General features: G+C 48.7%; 1 protein-coding gene and 1 long non-coding RNA gene across 3 annotated transcripts; both read left to right on the top strand.

The window, feature by feature from the left end:
- Positions 1 to 1,739: 1,739 nt before the first annotated feature.
- Positions 1,740 to 10,494, top strand: LOC149520694 (uncharacterized). The gene is made up of 3 exons (XM_089775322.1): positions 1,740 to 2,366; positions 2,606 to 2,749; positions 10,477 to 10,494. Exons 1-3 carry the CDS (start codon positions 1,896 to 1,898, stop codon positions 10,492 to 10,494), a joined length of 633 nt encoding a protein of 210 aa, XP_089631448.1. The 5' UTR covers positions 1,740 to 1,895.
- A 5,421-nt stretch (positions 10,495 to 15,915) lies between these two features.
- On the top strand, positions 15,916 to 17,744 carry LOC142818494 (uncharacterized). Of its 2 annotated transcripts, XR_016348368.1 has the most exons (3): positions 15,916 to 16,187; positions 16,750 to 16,819; positions 17,434 to 17,744. It is a non-coding gene; the product is annotated as an uncharacterized LOC142818494 (long non-coding RNA). The 2 variants fall into 2 exon arrangements; XR_012895987.1 differs by lacking the exon at positions 16,750 to 16,819.
- Positions 17,745 to 18,266: the final 522 nt, after the last annotated feature.

Genomic DNA, 18,266 nt, shown 5'->3' with positions numbered 1-18,266 from the left:
GGCTCTAAGGGAAGGTGCATGACACATGTGTCTTTAGGAACTTGAGTGGGTTCCAGAAGCTACACGCTGGAACTTGCTTCCCCAACCGCAACATCAGGGCTGAGGATCTGGATATACCCATCAGCCTGGTGGAGAATGCAGCCTAACCCCTGCAGCCAAGGCTCATGAAGCCATACACCGGCCATCTCAACCCCTCATGACAGGCATTTAAAGCCAGGCTGAGCAGGGTCTGCATGGTGGTCGAGAGTGCCTTCAGCCACATGAAGGTGCATTTTAGATGTTTCCTCACCCACCTGGACCTTGGGGAGCACAACATCCCACATATGGTGGCTGTATGCTGTGTTCTGCACAATGTGTGTGAAAGGAAGGGGGGAGCCTTCCTGCAAGAGTGGGGGAGCTGAGGCTGAACACTTAGGCAGAGCCTCATCCAGCAGCCCCATCAGGGGGCCATGCACATCTTGGAGGCCCTGAGGGAGAGCTTTTACCAGGGTGACCAGTGACACTCTCCCCTGGTCCACTCTATTGGGGGCTTCTGCTTCACCCCTCACTGCTGTCCCTTATAGATCATAGAATCAAAGAGCTGGAAGAGACCTCAGAAGGTCATCAAGTCCAGACCTCTACCCCAGGCAGGACCAATCCCACTAAATCAACCCAGACAGGGCTTCTCTAGATCTGCTGGCAATGCTCCGCCAGTTACCCCTCCTTTCCCACTTTCCTGATAAAAAATAAAGACACATTTTTTTGCAAACCTAAACACTCTGTATTTCACATAACAAAGGGGTAAAAGAAACTGGGGAAAGGCCCTGGGAGAGGGGAGGAGGGAGGATGGAAGTAGGAGGGTGTTGAAAACCTTGGAGGGGGAGGAGGGAGCTAGACAGGGGAAGAAGAGGGAGGAGAGGTTCAAGGCTCAGAACAGGAGTGGCGCCGGTCTGTGTGGATCCCACCACCACAGGTGCAGGGTCCTCAGCGTCCATGAGCAGGTGGGGGAGGGTCCCACAGGAGGGTCCCACCCCATGGGTCCCATCCTGTGGTCAGAAGCATGGCAAGCCTCTTCAGACACCATGTGGCCAATAGCCAAAGGGTCCTCTGTCACAACCTGCTGGGGCCACGTGCCTAGGAACAGCATGGCACATGCTCCCACATGTACAAATAATGTCACCATGCATTTCAAAAGGCAATAATTCAGCCATTGCAAACATAGTATAAAGAACTGCCAGGGCTAAAACATTCAATCCACATGCTTACACTTTACAAGGTTCTTTCTTCCTTTATATGACTGCTATAATTCTTGCCAGTTTTTAATATGATTTGCATCTTCTTAAGGCAAATTCAGACCTTTGTTCATTTTCCTTTTGTATGGTCACCCATTGAGACAATACATGCTAATATGCTAAAATAGACATTCAAATAGACATTGTATAATAGTTGTATCATCATTAGTTGTTGCCCTTTGCCATATCATATCCTCTAGGGGTGTGTCTAGACTGCAGGCTTCTTTCGAAAGAGCCTCTTTCGAAAGCATCTTTCGAAAGAGGCTCTTTCGAAAGAGCGCGTCTAGACTACAATGCGCGGATCGAAAGATCGATCCGCTATTTCGAAAAAGAGCGTCCAGACTGCCGGACGCTCTTTCGAAATTGAAAGCCACCCGGAACTGCTTCTGCCAGGGCATGGGGGCAGCATTTCCTTCCGGGTGCTGCCTGCCTGCCCTTTGCAGAGACGCGTGGTGAGAGGGACACTCCTGAATACCCGTTGCTCTGCTGCTGCAGCTGCCTTTGCTGTCCCTTGAGGAATTTGGCAAGGCATCGCAGTGCTGCTTTGGAGTGCTCAGCTTCCTGGGACACCCCAGCAGCTTTTTTCTTGTGAGGTTTTTCTGCTTGCAGACCCTTATTTGTGGCATGGAGCCAGAGCTGCCCCTGGGCAGGCGAGGGCCCCACACCACCATACTGCAGCTGTTGCTGCATCTTCGTGAGACAATCATGAGGCTCCTTCCCGAGCTGGACCCAGACCAGAGGGATGAGGGGTTCCCCCGTCCGGCAGCCACACTGCCCTTGCCTCCGAACTTTTTCGTTGACAGGCGTGTTTGGAGGTTTGACACCAGCTCTGACTGGTGGGACCGGCTCGTGATGGAGATCTGGGATGACCAAGACTGGCTACGGAACTTCCGCATGAGAAAGACCACTTTCCAGGAGCTGTGTACCTGGCTCGCCCCTGCTCTGCAACGGCAAGACACCCACCTGCGGCCCGCCATCCCCCTGGAAAAGAGGGTCGCCATTGCCCTCTGGAAGCTGGCAACCCCCGACAGCTACCGCTCCGTGGGACACCAATTTGGAGTGGGGAGATCTACTGTCGGGGCCGTCTTGATGGAGGTAAGTCATTGTCTGGGGACAGTCACAGTTTGGGGTGGGGGGAAGGGAGACTGTCAGGAAGGGCCAAGTGGAGTGGGAGTGGGAGTGGGAGGGAGCTCCTCCACTCACCCTGAATTGGGGGGGGGTTCTGAGGAGGGGATTCCCGGGCTGTTTGTTTGAGAGGGAAGGTGGGCGGTGGGTTCTCCTCCTAAGAGATAAGGCACCCCTTCTAACACTTTGTTGTCTGTCTCGTTCTGCAGGTGGTGAGGGCCATCAATTCGGAGCTGCTCAACAGGCTCATCTGTCTACCGGATCTGGACAGCGTCATGGCCGGCTTTGCTGCCCTCGGCTTCCCCAATTGCGGAGGAGCGCTCGATGGGACACACATTGCCATCCGTGCACCGGCCCATCGAGCAGCCCAATTCATAAACAGAAAGGGCTACTTTTCTATGGTCCTCCAGGCCCTGGTCGACCATCGTGGACAGTTTTCGGACATTTGTGTTGGGTGGTCAGGGCGGGCACACGATGCCCGCATCTTCAGGAACTCGTACCTGTACCGGAGGCTTCAGACAGGAACATTTTTCCCCCATCGCCAGTTTGCGGTTGGGGATGTGCACATGCCGGTGTGCATAGTGGCTGATGCCGCCTATCCCCTGATGCCGTGGCTGATGAAGCCCTACACCGGCCAGCTGGATGTGAGCAAGGAGCAGTTTAATGCTCGCCTTAACCGGGCTCGCAACCAGGTGGAATGTGCGTTTGGCCGTTTAAAGGGCAGATTCCGGTGCTTGCTCACACGCCTCGACATGGGGGAGACCAACATCCCCGAGGTGGTGGCCGCGTGTTGCGTCCTCCATAACCTCGTGGAGAGGAAAGGGGAGGCCTTCCTACCAGGGTGGGGGAGAGCTGCTGATGCCCAGGAGAGGCTCTTTGCCCAGCCCCGGACAGCTGCCATCCGCCAGGCTCACCGGTCTGCAGTTGGCATCCGGGAGGCCCTCCGGGAGCAATTCTCCAGTGGAGGCCACTGAGTGCACTGAGGGGCTTCTGCCTGGGGACTGGGCCCTGGCCCCCAATAGAAGCTTCCCTCCACAACCCATCTCCTGACCCAGTTTGGACACATCACTTACACCAGGGTGTGTTTCAAAATAAAATGTTCTCTTTACTTATTTATAATTTTGTACATATAATCAAACAATGTGGCAAAATAACAAAAATTTTCTTCATTTTTGTTGTTGCCAAACTATATACAATAAACAAACAGTGCCTTTAACCCTTTGTTTGTGCTTTAACTGGGGTGATGGGGGTGATTGAAACCTGGAGGGGGGAAGGGGCCTGGAAACCTGGAGGGGGGAAGGGGATCAGGTTGAACGGGGCTTGGCAGATTTCCCTTTCCTGGCTGGGCCTCGTGTTTGGGGTGCTCCCCGGCTACGGGATCGGGTGATGCACCTGTCGGTTGGCTGGCTGCTGGGGGGCTCTTGGGACGTGGAAGCCTGGGGGAGAGGAGGGCCAGGGGGAGAGAGGGGCTGGGGAGCTGGGGACGCTGGGGGAGAGGGAGGTCCAAGGGGGGAAAGGGCTGCTGTTGTGGAAGGGGGGTTTGGTGGGGTGGGGTCATGGGGTGCTGGAAGAGCAGGACCAGGTACAGCAGCAGGCAAGCCGCTGACCTCCCTCAGGGTGGCGTACAGCACCGTGCGCTGCAGGACCAGCTCATTCATGAGTCGATCACGCCGCCGCTCCTCTGCCTCCGCCCTCTGTAGCAGGATGGCGTTCTGCTCCTGCACAGCCTCGACGTGCTGCCGGAGGATGTCGGCGTAGACACGCCTGTGTCTGCGGCTCCCATGTCTCCGAGGTGGAGATGGAGATGGAGGTGGGGCTGGGGTGCTGCGGCCCTCTTCCACGGCTGGTCCGGCTGTGAAGGAAAAGAAGAAGACACAATCAGTCCTATAAACTGGACTCTGTAGCACTTACAATACTAACAGGATGGTTTATTAGGGGATGAGCTTTCCAGGGCCAGACCCACTTCCTCAGATCAGAGTAACACGGCTACATTTCTATCACAATCAGTCCTGTGTGCAACAGCTGTCCAAAAGGGCATGCCCTCTCCCTTGAGACAGGGGAAGCAGACATTCTGAAGGTCACACTGTGTGTGTGTGTGTGTGTGTGTGTGTGTGTGTGTGTGTGTGTGTGTGTGTGTGTGTGTGACCTGGGCATCAGCCTCAGCATGACAGGTTTCCCTTGTGCATCACCCACTGTGCACCCACCCACCTACCTCCCCCCCCCCCGGGTGTGACACAAACTCACTGTACTCACCTGCTGCTTCCTCTCCCGTGCCAGATGACGCCTGGGAGGCCTCAGAGGTCTGGGTGACTGGCTCCAGGGTGAGGGTCGCCGTCTCCTCAGTGTCCTCCTCCTCTGGGCCCATGTCCCCGTCTCCAGACTGCTGTAGCTCCCGCTCTGGAGCGTCCACCACCGGGTCTGCTAGTCCGGACTGCACGAACCGCTGTGGTGTGCGTGCTTCTGCACTGCCACCCAGGATCTGGTCCAGCTCGGGGTAGTAGGGGCAGTAGTGGGGGGCTGCCCCAGACCGGGAGCTCTCCTCCCTGGCTTTGGCGTAGCCCTGCCGCAGCTCTTTTACCTTTGAGCGCACCTGGTCCTGGGTGCGGGGGTAGTGGCCCTTCTGGGCCAGGGCTTCAGCCATGCGGCCATAAATTTCGGCATTTCGCCACCGGCTTTTGAGGGCCTGTAAGGCCTCCTCCTCTCCCCACAGCTCCAGCAGGCTCTTTATCTCTGCGCCGGACCAGGATGGTGCCCGGCGCTTGGAGCCCTTGGCTGGGTCCCCAGAAGGCTCGGAGGAAGGGCCAGGACGCTCTTGGGGCTGTGACATGCTGCAGCAAGGTCGCCGTGTGCTCTGGCTCCTTGTCTGCAACAAGTGGCTGTGAGGGTGCGCCTGTCCCTTTAAGGAATGGCTGCAGCCAGGAACCACAGACGTGCAACCCATGGCCCAGATTGTCCACCAGGGCTTGTTCCTGGAGGCCAATAATTTCGAAAGAAAGGGCTCCCCCCGTCCAGACTCACGTTCTTTCGACGGATCTCCCTCGAAAAAGGCGTTCTTCCTCGTGAAACGAGGTTTACCGCCGTCGAAAGAAAAGCCGCGTTCTTTCGATTTAATTTCGAAAGAACGCGGCTTGAGTCTAGACGCAGGGGAAGTTCTTTCGAAAAAAGGCTACTTTTTTCGAAAGAACCCCTGAGTGTGGACACAGCCTAGGTCACAACAGAAACAGTTTTTAGACTCTGTTTCCCACAAGTTTCAATAAAACCATCTCCACCAATCATGACTCCCCTAAAGACGGTTGCTGTGTGAGCCCCAGGTTGCAAACCAATATAGTAGTAACTAAATAACATCACTGCCTCATTCCCTATAAAAAACAGGACTATGTAGTACTTTAAAGACTAACACGATGGTTTATTAGGTGATGAGCTTTTGTGGGCCAGACCCACTTCCTCAGATCAGATCTGGCCCACGAAAGCTCATCACCTAATAAACCATCTTGTTAGTCTTTAAAGTGCTACATAGTCTTGGTTTTTGTTTCAGCTACACCAGACTAACACGGCTACATTTCTATCATTATTCCCTGTAGTATTGCCTAGGAATCCTTACAGTAAAGAGAGGGTGGAATGACATTATTTAGCTATCAAAAGAAAAGATGGAGAGCCTGCAAGGGCAGCTTCTATATGTTTAAAGTTTCCGGTAAAGAAAATACGGAAAAAAATACATATACGTAAGTAGGTGTTGCATTAATGCAGGTACAGAAGCTACCTGATTATCTTCCTTCAAAACCTTCTTTAAAACTCTCCTTTGTCATGATGCCTACAGAAAAATTGACAAGAGTTTGGCAGCTAGTGTGCTAAGACTAACAGTTATCCTCTGACCAGTACTTTCTTATTGTTTCCTTGTGCTGTCCAGACATATGCACCTGCTGTCTCCTGTCTTCAATTGTAAACTCACTGGAGAAGACACCCTGGTTTTCTCCTGTGTTTGTATAGCATCTGACATGCTGTGGTTCTTGTCCAGGACTAGACCAGGACTAGACCTCCTAAGCATAACCATTGTGCAAATAAACCATAATAAATCTGCACTCAATTCATGCTTTTGGATGAAGTCCTTCAGTGGACACCGAATGACTGGTAGCAATAGCATCAAGCTAACTTCCTTAATAAAACCTATCTGTCTTTTTTAATGCAACTAAATAAATTAGCACAAACAGAATGAGGGGGAAACAATGCAAGGAGATAATGAGCTAGGCATAGACAGTTAAAAAACCCTGTTAATTACTGAGCCTTATGCATCTTACGATTTTCATAGATGGCTTCCTCAGTGATATTTTATCGCAGGTGCCTTGGTCATTGTGGCATAGGCTTAATACAGTATTTATTTACTTACTTGTCTATATATCAATGCACATTATTAAGAGATTCAAAGTCCTCTAGCAAAAGCTTCCACAACAAAATAAGACACTCAGTCAGAGGAAATTACGCATTCTAAGTGCTGCAGCGCAGGGGCAATGACATTATTACCTTCTGACCCAAAGAGCTGGACCCACTGCTGGCTTTAAACAATAAAAATAATGAGATTTTTAGATTGAATTTATTTTGAAAAAATAACTGGCAGCTGGAAAGAAGGAGACAAGTTTCAACAAATAGACTTGACACTGAAATTTTTAGCAAAGACTAGCTGTCCAGTGCCTTGTTTTGGGGTAAATTGGTAGCTTCCATGCGTGCTCTGATGTGGGGTATGATATCATTTTCAGGGGCACAGTATGTATGAGAGAAACAAAGAACATTCAGTGCATTTTTCATAAAGGAGTAGTTCTGAATTTTTAAACAGCAGCAACCAAATCCTTTCAATTAGGAAATATTTTCTAAAATGTAAAAGATTATCGACTATCTAAAAGGAGAAAAATATGTAGAGTGAAATTGCACCCTGAACATTTAGCCAGTGAAAAGCCTTGATGGATGTGGATGGAATAATAACTCTGCTTTTGTCTACTAGGGATGGGAAAGTATACATGATTAACCGATGAGCTAGCTGCACAGTTACATGCAGGCTCCTGGTATGCACAGGGAACCGGCTTAAAACCTGGCTCTTGGTGCACTCTGATTCCCAGGGAGCCTCCTTCACCCCTCCCCCCCCCCCCAACTGCTGCCTCTGTATAAGCTGTATGGGTGGGGAGAGGGCAGGAGCCAGTGCTCCTGCATTGGCTTCCAGGGAGCCACCTCCCCCCTCATGTAACTGTTGAAATTTTCAGCAGTTACGCATTTACTTAATTAAATCCATTTTAACATCCCTATTATCTACTGGAGATGTGTGTTAAAATGCTCCAAATAAAAGGTAATCATATCCTGCACTTCCTAAAAATGGTGGGAGGATGAGTTACCTGGTTACTATTGCCACGTGTGAATCCAAGCAAGCTGTAGAGATGAGTGGCAGCCTCTGCACCATCAAGACATTGCTGGACTTTCCTAGGCAGCAACAGGTAACGTACCATGTGGAGAGGATGGGGAGATGTGTGGGGGAGCTGCATAGGGAAGCACAGTTGGGGTGGGGTGTAGGGCATCATAAATCTTAAGGACAGTCCTGAGCATGAGTCTTTTTAGCGGAACAGCCAGCCTCTCTGGTTAAGGGCTGTAACAGAGCCACAGACCCTATGTAATCAGGAACAGAAGGAGATGTGGTCCAATACCAAGCAAGCCCATACTTATGTAATGGCTATCATATAGACCTACATGCCAGGGGATCTGCAGAGCTAAATGTAGCTTGAGTTAAAGAGTCAAGTCCCATGACTGGAGGTTGTTACAGAGGGTCTGAATCTATTTTGTGAGCACAGATGGGGCTGCATAATAGAAAATTAACAGTGACTGACAGCTGCACATGCATACACTTTGACTTCCTGAAATTTCTTTGTCTAGCAATTTTATTTGACTACAATAAAAGCTCAGGAGCAAGCTTTTAGGTGCAACATTGCAAAGATTTTGTTTGTGGGTAATCAGAACCATGAAATCATACATCAACAGCTAGTCTGAGGAAAAAGACTTAGTTGATTCAAGTATACATGAAAAATAGAACAGGGAAACCATTAAAGAACAGTCATTAAAAGTCATCCTAGAGTACTTTTACAGCTCCTGGACAATCACCATCAGGTCAGTAAGAAAGGCAGGATATGTCATCAGAATTTCCAGGTATAGACTGAGCTACTGGAGTGGTGTTCACCATTAGAACAATGCCCAGGGAAGAACATGAGTACTAAATTCCAGCCTGAGAGATCCAGTGATACTATTGAAGAGCATAAAAGGTCTGGGTTCTGCCCCGTTCTTCACTATAAAAGAAACTATTACAAGGCCACCACCACAGAAATAACAAGTCCTAAAGAACTTGCAGCAGATTACAATAATAAAGTTCAGCCCACCACATCCTCCCTTCACCACAACTAGGAAACTAGGAAGGGCACTGAGAAGATGGAAAGCAATTAGTGATATTCTATAGTAATTTTCACTCAGATTACGTTATAAAACACCAGTCTCTAATTTTCCAAATTTGAAGGTAAATTCTAGTTTGCCATAAAATCACACAATAGTGAGACATTTCTATAAACAGATTACTCTTGTCTTTTTCCAATTTCAGATATAAAAAGAACTATAAGTGAGGTCACTTCTCAACTAGAGAGAGAACAAAGAAATATAGTCAGTTACTTATGAGGTTTATTTAACAAGTATGAAAAATTTTCGGACAAAAAGCTTGTGGCACTACATTATTTTTGCTTTCAGGGAAGCACTCACATAATTAGAAGACAAACTATCAATACCTGTTCAAATGAAGAATATAACACCAAAAGAAAAAAAAGTGAAAGAAACCCCTCACCATTGCTTTGTCTAATGGAATATCAATACACTTGGTATACTGTGACGTAGTGGGGGTACCTGGCTGGTTTCTATGCTGCTGGCTCTGGGGTAACCCCCACTGGCTGCCGTGGGTACCACAACCCAGCAAAACAGGATGAGTCACTATGCAAACCAGTATGGCCAGACACCCCCCATGGAGAGGAACAAAGGAAGGTGGAATGCTGCCCTGGCTGGGGGGCAGGGCTGGAAGAGAGTTAGTTGGTTGCTGGCTGGGAGCATGGAGGAGACAGCCTAGGGAGAGGGGCTGGAGTTTAGGGGCCCAGTCTCCCCCATCTCAAGGGGGCCTGAGGCATCCTAGCCCAGCTCTGTGACCAGATTCCATCTGTGCTGTGCTGTATCCTGGAGAGGCAATAAACGTCCTCTATTTCACCGGCTGGTGCAGTCTGTTTGTGCCATTTCGGGGTGCAGGAGACGGGGGACCCCCAACGCGCCGTCACATATACATTTTAGCATAAGTGGCTCTGGCACATGTATGTATGATGCTTAAACTTTTCCAAGGCAAGCCATTTCTCATTCTGATAAACAAGAACTGGAAACTCCAAAGAATAGTTTAACATTTATAAATTTGGAAGACAATTTTTTAGTTCATTTTCCATTCATACTTTGTTTCTCCCAGCTAACACAGTAACACCAGCCAGCTGATTCTGCTAACTCCCTTAACAATACACACAAACCTGTTAGGCATTCGCAGGAGCCTGAGCATCCAACACCTCTAATAAATACATTGACTGTAATGTATTTGAATTTTAGATTGCCGAATACTTCCATTTTTCAAGCAGCTCTTGATGTTTAAGGTCAAGAAAGTCAATTGAAACTTAATTCTCTGCTCCATTGATTTATGGCAGCTCTGGATTAAGTACCTGATTCAGACTGAATTCAATTGTTTCTTGCTGAAAACAAATGGAGAGTTTTTTCTCAGGTCTTCACCTTGAATAATAGTTCTGTGTTATATATCATAGTGCACCACTATATTTTAATAGAAAGTATACATCACTCTTGTTTCTAGGCATTTCACCAGTGGCACATTCTTATATTATCATAGTATGCCAATGGTTCACCAGCAGGTTATGCTGATGGGGGACTAGCACTGAAGTGTTTGCTTTCTTGGTCATCCTGTTGGCCCTTAAGAGCCAATATTCTCCAATATAAGCCACTCTGCTGTTCTACTTTTGTTTTACAGTGTCAGATCCTCTACTGAGGTAAATCAACAAAGGTCCCTTGAACGTAAAGGTGTGCATCCATTTATAGTAGCTGAGGAGATAGTCAATCTTTTTTTCCCCTGTGTAATGTGCTTAATTATGCATACTCAATTCTAAAAAGAGAGGGAGACATCCCATGTAGAAATAGGAATGCATGACAAAAGGATACTGCTTCAAAAATGTCAAGGAAAAGAGAAGTTACTCACTCTAATGATGGCTCTTTGAGATGTGTGTCCCCATGGGTACTCCACTGTTGGTATTGGGTTCATCCCTAGCATCACAGATTGGAGACTTTTACAGCAGTGTCCAGTGGGGCTGTGCATGTGCGAGAGGCATCTGGTGCTTCCGCCTTTGAAGTTAGAGCACGGAGCCCAACTTCTCTCTGTTTCTTCTTTGATACCCTTCTGGCAAGTTGTTAATGCCTAAAGAAACAGGGAGGAGGGCAGGTAGTGGAATACCCCAGTGACACATGTCTCGAAGAACCATAATTACTGCACAGAGTAACTTCTCTTCTTCGAGCACCATAGGTGCTCCACTCTTGGCGACTATAGCAGTGCTCAGTGAGATGGTAGGTGGGCTTCAGCTAGTTGTTGCAGGCTGTGGAAAGGACTGCCATAGCTATTACGGTGTCCGTTGTCAAGTATGGTGGAATCACATAGTGCTTCATGAACGTGTGGTTAGAGGATTATGTGGCTGCTTAATGTATTTCATGGAGTGATGAAGGCCATTGACATTGCCATCGCTCTGGTGGAATGAGCTTTGAAAGTCTGTTCTGGAGTGAGTAGCAGGTGGTAACAAGATGTTATCAATTTTGATATGCATTGGGAAGGAAGTGGTTTCCCCTTGGACCTTTTGGCTGTACATAAGAGCAGTTTCTATGATAGTTGAAAAGACTGCATTCTGTCTAAGTAGAAGGCAGTGGCCCTTCTCACATCCAATGGCAAGATCTATGGGTTCATTGATATGAAATTCAGAACACACTTTGGGTAAGAAGGAGGGGTGGGGTCACAGAATAACTTTATATTTGTGGAAGGTTGGGCATGGAGGCCATGAGAGCTGTGAGTTCACTAACCCTCCTTGCAGAAGTGATTGTTAGCAAGAACTGCATTTTCATGATGAGAAAGGTACGTACTGATGTTGCCGTTGGCTAGAAGGGTGGTTTTGTGAGTGAGTGGAGGGCCAGTTCTAAATCCATATGGGTGGTATTAGTGCACATGGTGGGTGAAGGTTCTGCAGGCCCTTCCAAAACCTCTTAGAGATGGGGTGGGCAAATATGGAAAATCCATCTATCGGGGGTAAAAGGCCATGACTGAGGCCAGGTGAACTCCGAGTGATGAAAGAGATAAATTTTGTTGTTTCAGGTGCATGATGTATTCCAGAATGAAGTGAAACAGAGCCATAGATGGTTGGACTCTCTTCTGGGTGCACCACTGTGTAAATTGTCACCATTTGCATGGGTAAGTATTATGTGTAGTTTGTCTTCTGCCATGTAGTAGTACAGTGCTCCACTTCTGAGAACCAGATAGGTACTATGCCGTCAGGTACAGTGTTTGTGGCTGGGGATGAAGGATTATGCCTTGCTCTGGGAGAGGAAGTCTGGGCAGGTTGGAAGTAGGCAGGGAGTCAGAGAGACAATTGATAAAGACATGGAAACCATGTCTGCCGAGGTCAAACTGGGGCTATTAGACTTATATGGGCCCTGTCTGTCTGTATCCTGCAGAGAACTCTGGGGATCAGAGGGATAAGAGGAAAGGCATATAACAGGTGAGTATTCCATGGGAAGAGCTTTGCGTCTCCCAAGGTGTTGTGTCCTTTGCCTGTTCTTGATCAGTATTGGGGGCATTTGGAATTATGGTTGTTTGCAAAGAGGTCTATCTGCGATTGATCCCAGCATTGAAATAGATTGTGGGTATTGGCCATGGTATCCCGGGGATTAAGGTCAGCTGGGGAGGCTTTGCTTTGTGTTTCCCCACTTGTGGAGATAAGATTTACATCTACACAGAACAGGGCATTCTCAGCTTTTTCTCCCAGGCTGTGGAATTCTCTTTCTCGGGATATTCGCATGGTGCCAACGCTAGCATTGTTTCGGCATCAGGCTAAAGCCACCCTTTTTACTCATGCTTTTATTAATGTTTGAGTCTGTATGTGTGTGTTCCTCCTCTCTATATGTTTTTAGCTGGTTATGTCCCTCTGGGGTCTCATATTTAAAATTTTTATATATTTTTGTATTTTTTTTGTTTATTTTTGTAAATATTTTAAATAGAAAGGTGGGGTAAAAATATTTAAATAAATAAATAAAGTCCACAGAGGCCTACGAGAGCAGCAGGAAGAATAAAAGCTGAGTCTAGAAGCTCAGTAGGGGGCCAGAGGCTTACCCTGAAGATGCTGAGGAGCTTGCTGAGGCAGATGACTGGCCCAGGCCACCAGGCCCAGACCTTGAGGAGGAGACCCTTTTTTCCCTATGCCTAAACTTGGACTATACAGACCATGTGAATCCACCACTGCCTGGGAGCCAGGTACAAACTGAGGGGAGTCTGGAAGTGGCCCAGGGGAAGTGGAGGATGGTCAGGTGGACCTGATCATCCTTGAAGGTGTGTCAGCTTCGGGACGGATTCCCTACTGACCCCAATGGACGCCAAGGCTGCCACTGCTAGGGCCTTGGACCGGGATGCAGTGGAATAGGGAGGATCCGCATCCTACCTGCCACCCCCATACTGGGTGGCAGTCTCCCCCTTCCCATTTGTGCTGTGAAAACTGTTTGTTTGCCTTTCCTGCCCTGAACCACCACTTGACTTTGGGAACTGTTTGTTTGTCTACCCTGCCCTGCCCTGAACCAGGGCCTGGGGTGCCATTTGACTTTGGGAACTGTTTGGTTGCCTGTCCTGCCCTGAACCAGGGCTGCCTTTTGACTTTGAGAGGGGTTTGTTTGCCTACTCTTCAGGCCCCTGGTTTTAAAAGGGCCACCAGACTAGGAAGTACAGGCCTGCACACTGGGCTGGGGAGCAGGACTGAGTGAGAACTGTTACATCCCCAGATGATTTTCTACAGTACTTCCTCCTAGGCAATAATTTCCTATTTTGTATGAATGCAACTGATTGTTCCATCTAAAATGGATGGAATAGTTTACATTTATTCTCTTTGAATTTTGCCCTATTTACTTCAGACCATTTCTCCAATTTGAACAGAAGTAGCTCTCAGTCTATTTACCATTTTGGGCTGCATCAAGTACTATCTGTATGGCCCCGAATAGATCACCTGGGCTGCAGCTCTGTGCTGATAGTACCACAAACAGCACAAAGCCATGAGGTTGAGAACCACTGCTTGAGATCACTTTGAATGTTAAGTCTATCCTTGAAAGCATTTGCAAGCCCTCCCAGTTTGATATCTGTAATATGGCTTTACACCCTATATTCTTCATAGTAATATTATAATACGATGGCATAAATAAGAGGTATTTTATGCAAGATGGGTCCAGGTTCCCTCTAAGCTGTGCACCTGTGTGGCTGTGCTCAAAAAAATGTAGGCCTTCCCATCTCATCTGCAGAACCATACAGCAGCACTCACCACCACTCACTTTCCTGCTGGAATGGAAGTTGAGTGGTGGCATGGTGGGTTCTGGCCGGGCTGCGTGGCGGTGGGTGGCTGCCCTGTCCCCCTTTGGTCCTGCTGGAACCAGGACAGTTGCTTCAGTGGTGTTTGGGGCTGCTTGGCAGGGTGCAGCTGCTTCCACTGCTTTGGCAGGAGTCGGGGACACTTGACAGGGCATAGCTGCTCCTGCAGCTTTGGCAGTGGCCAGGGGTGAAGCCTGGGGGAAGGTGTGGCAGGCTACATAGCAATAGGCTACGTCTACATTGGCATCCCTTTCCGGAAAAGGGATGCTAATGTGACGAGTCAGAATTGCAAATCCACAGGGGATTTAAATATCCCCTGCGGCATTTGCATTTACATGGCTGCCACTTTTTTCCGGCTTGGGGATAAGCCGGAGAAAAGCATCAGTCTAGACGCGATTCTCCAGAAAATAAGCCCTTTTCCGGAGGATTTCTTATTCCTACTTGAAAGAATCTAGACTGGCGCTTTTCTCCGGCTTATCCCCAGGCCGGAAGAAAGCGGCAGCCATGTAAATGCAAATTTGCAATTCCGAAGTGTCTAATCTGCATCTCTTTTCCGGAAAAGGGGTGCAGTGTAGACACAGCCATACAGTGTTAAGGGAACCTAGACTGGTGGGTCAGACAGGCTTAGTGATACCCCAGTTCCAAATGGCACCCTGGGAGGAACCAGCCACAGTGCTGTCCACAAATGATGATCCCCTTGGCACTGGAAACAAACCCTAACATCTTAAAGCAGTGAAATTCTCTCTTTTTTTCCCCAGTGTAGATCATTTTACTTTTAGTAGCCCCTCACTGTTGCCATATAAAAAGCCTCTCAAAATTCTTTTGCCCATCTTTCTGTTTTAAATACAAAGAGTCAAATATTGGGTAACTGTGCTCCACATGCATATTAAAGCCTTAAAACTGATAAGATAGGTCAGAGTAATCAGATTCAATCACTTCTCCTTTTTTATATGATCACTGATCAATAGCCATACACAGTCCACATTTACTTCCTTGCAGATCTTTTTCTTCCATTTGTCTCCAGGTTCCATTATGCGCACACACCAATATTTTAGGAGGTAGTGATCATTTTTGAAAGGGACTTTTCTTTTTCTAGCTGTCTTTTTTACTGGGCAAGCCAATGATTCTATTATAAAGGTTCACATTATCTCACACACTTATTTTTCCCACTGAAATTCTAGTTCCTTAGAATATGTGTTAAGAAATTCCTTCTCCCAGGCTTGTGATCAAAGAAAGAATACATTTGAATAAGTTAAGAAGTTGTCATGAAATTTGGATTTCATGTTATGTTATGCAATCAACTATATTTTTTAATAAAGAACATCACACTTTAATAATTTTGAGCTGACACTAGTGTTGCCTATAAGCTGTGTGCTTGGGCAGCCATCCAGGAGAGTTTCAGATGCTGACCAGCTGATTAACAGAGTGCCTACGCTGCCCACAGCCACTAGAATGAATTTCTACTGGAAGTGAATATCCACATACGATTCACTACACATAATTTATTCTGTACATGGATGGGAAAAAACTGAGGGAATAATGGCCAGGACTGTACTAACTGCTAATCACTGTAAATGGAATTAGCGCCACAAAAGAATCCCAGTAAAGCCAATGGAACTACTTGTCTTAGTATAAATATAAACAGAGCCCACGTGTGACGGGGTGAAGCAACCCCGTCACTCACGCGGAGCGAACGGGGCAGCCGGGGAGCAGACAACCGGCGCGGCAAGCCTGAGCGGGGGAGAAGGGACGCGTCATCACGCGGCGCCAGGGCGCGCCGGTGGTGACGTCATGGGGGCGACACCGAGGAAGGCGGAAGGGAGGGGAAGGATAAAAGGAGGAGGGGCAGCCGGGGCAAAGGGGTCAGAGCCGGCAGGGCCGGGGACAGCGGGACCAGACCCGGCAGCGGCGGGACCAGCGACACCAGAGCCAGCAGCGGTGGGACCAGCGGCGCCAGAGCCAGGGGCAGGAGTCCAGCGGCGGCGGAGCCAGCGGGGGCAGGAGCCCAGGAGAGGGAGGAAGGAACCGCGGGAGCCAGGCAAGCAGGCAGCGAAGGCGGCTGGGGACCCGCAGAGGCTAAGGTGTGACGGGACGGCTACGGGTCGGCGGAGTGGAGCCAGACCCAGGGCGGGCCGCGGAACCCGAGAGCGGGGGTGTTTTGGGGTACCAGCTCCCCCCTGCTACCACTGAGAGGGCGTCTCTCAATGTCAGGGCCCTGGGTCGGGGTCCGGAGAGAGGGCGGGCCCGGACCCCCCACTCCGCCCGGAGATCCAGAATTGAGGGATACCTTGAGCAGACAGGAGGCAGACAGGAGGGGCAGACAGGAGGGGCGGCGGCCCGGACGGGTGACCCCGTGATACCACGGTAGGGTTCTTTGTATGGCCTTTACCTTAGAACAGATTTAATTATGTCCCTTCCAGCATTCTCCAATCAGTAAAAAGGAATGTCATTTCTATCAAGTCCAGTAACAGCAGTAAGGCAATATTTTAGGAAGATTACAGAATTTGTGAACAGTTGCTAAAATTGTTCAATTTGCATCACAGTGGGCCGTAAGAGTAGGGTTCTGGAGATTATGTCAATAGGTCCAGGCCTCAGGTGGCCTTGCTGTGCACACTCAGAAATGTATTGATATTTTTTCTACAGACAGACTTTCATTTCCTCTTTATGACAACTTGCTAAGGAAGGGTGGATGATACATAAGAAGAAAAGAGAGGTGGGTCCTAACTAAAGATCAAATAAAAAACAGCTGCTTCTGTAGGGTGCTAGAAGAAATGGCAGCATGATCTCTAGAAATGGTGTGAAAAAAATTAACCTCAACCTTAATTTCAAAATAGCAATATTCTGCTATTCCTGCTTCTTGCAGTCTGAGCACCCAGATGTAATTGATTGAAACATTTATCTTAATAACACAAGCATCATTTGCTTGATAAATGTATTTTCCTCCTCCCAGCAGTGAAGCTATTATGGGAATACTTTTTAAATATCAAACAATGTAGAGCTAGTTCCTTTTTGTTGACTAAAAAAATCAACACGGGGTCGTAGGTTTACTCAACAAACATTGATATGGGGATGGCAATTGTTATTTATTAAAAGAAAAATTCAGACTCTGAATCTCTTGCTCATTATCTGTCTCTTACTTTTGCCTTTTGTTCAGCAGACCCAGGGGCGGTCCTCTTTGCAAACATACAACACAGGGGGCAGGGGGTAACCGAGTGGGCCCAAGCCACACTACTGTGGTGTCACCTGGGCTCAGGGGTGGAGGGCATCAGGGGTGGGGACAGTGGCTGGCCTGCCTGACTGACCCAACCTTTCTTCTCTTCCCTGCAGCGGGACCAAGCACAAGCTGGGGACCCTCCAGTCCGACAGCAGCGGCACCCCCAGCTGCCCAACCACACAGGCACAGGCTCCGCCACCGGGACCAGCTCCTTCGCCAGCACGTGCAGGCCGTCGAGCGCATCGAGGCCTCGATTCACGAGCGCATCCAGGAGGACCTGCAGTGACGCCAGCAGGCCTGGGCCGCCTTCCAGGCCCAGTGCACCAGGATGGCTGACTCCATCGCCACCCTCACCGCCCACATAGCGCATGCCAGACATTATGGCATGGCCTTACCCTATGCCTCCGCCATCCCTCCCCTAGCACTGCCCATGCCCCCTCCTGCCCCTGCAATGCCCCCTACTCCAGTGCCCCCTCCTCCTGGCCACCTCCCCATGCAGCCTGCCCCGATGCGGCCTGCCCCACATGTCCAGGTCGCCCCTGCAGGAGCACTCGCAGGGGCCACCCCTCCCAGGAGTAGATTCTCCTCCTCCCCGTCCCCAGTTGAAGGTCTCCTCCTCCTCCCCGTCCCAGTTGAAGGTCTCCTGCCCCTGCCCCTCCCCCTTGTAAATAAAAAGACAATTTTTCAGTTGAAAACAAAACTGTGTTGGTTATTGTGTTACTCGAGGTAACTGTAATAAATGATTTGAGATGCCAATTAGCCAACTAAATTTAAGAGGATTACAAAATGCGGACACCAAATTCTGTATCTATCACCAGTCATCCCTTTACGTGGTCATTGGTTTGTGGTGCATAAATAAATACTGACACTTTTAAGTAAACTTTAAACCACAACTATATTAACATAGATAACAAACAAGCAAGAAAGGTTAAAAGACACACACAAA

The sequence above is a fragment of the Pelodiscus sinensis genome, chromosome Z (assembly GCF_052426305.1).
Source record: "Pelodiscus sinensis isolate ZL-2025 chromosome Z, ASM5242630v1, whole genome shotgun sequence".
NCBI lineage: Eukaryota > Metazoa > Chordata > Testudines > Trionychidae > Pelodiscus > Pelodiscus sinensis.
Note: the sequence above shows the minus strand (reverse complement) of the source record. Positions and strands in the feature narration are given on the sequence as shown.

Bases quoted from the DNA above. Each gene is read 5' to 3' on its own strand.
- LOC149520694 (XM_089775322.1), top strand. From the start codon at position 1,896: ATGGAGCCAGAGCTGCCCCTGGGCAGGCGAGGGCCCCACACCACCATA. The intron at 2,367-2,605 runs GTAAGTCATTGT...CTCGTTCTGCAG, and splicing joins TCGGGGCCGTCTTGATGGAG to GTGGTGAGGGCCATCAATTC.